We start from the raw sequence: 265 nt of genomic DNA, 5'->3' as shown, positions 1-265 counted from the left end.
TCCCTCTATACAACGTAAATACCAACACCACTATAAACTCAAAACCTGGTGAATACATACCGCATACTCTCTGTAGAGGCCAAAGGGAACTGCAATACCAGCCGATACCACCCAGATAAGCCCGATAACGATGAAGGATTGCCATGCCCGGAGGTGGCGGTGGAAAGGGTACACCACACCCACCATACGGTCGCAGCTGATGGTGGCCAGACTCAGCACGCTCACCATCAACACCATCACTGGGGAGGGAAGGGCGATGGACTCT

The 265-nt window shown here is 52.8% G+C and overlaps 1 protein-coding gene across 1 annotated transcript in view; it reads right to left on the bottom strand.

Annotated features, from left to right (window-relative positions):
* LOC119585794 (substance-K receptor-like) overlaps positions 1 to 265 on the bottom strand; it is a gene marked incomplete at its 5' end in the record, with an annotated part of 9,934 nt that overhangs the window by 8,178 nt on the left and 1,491 nt on the right. Inside the window, 1 exon segment of the mRNA XM_037934514.1 lies at positions 61 to 239. Coding sequence (XP_037790442.1) covers positions 61 to 239 — 179 coding nt within the window.

The sequence above is a fragment of the Penaeus monodon genome, chromosome 20, assembly GCF_015228065.2.
Source record: "Penaeus monodon isolate SGIC_2016 chromosome 20, NSTDA_Pmon_1, whole genome shotgun sequence".
Classification (NCBI taxonomy): domain Eukaryota; kingdom Metazoa; phylum Arthropoda; class Malacostraca; order Decapoda; family Penaeidae; genus Penaeus; species Penaeus monodon.
Note: the sequence above shows the minus strand (reverse complement) of the source record. Positions and strands in the feature narration are given on the sequence as shown.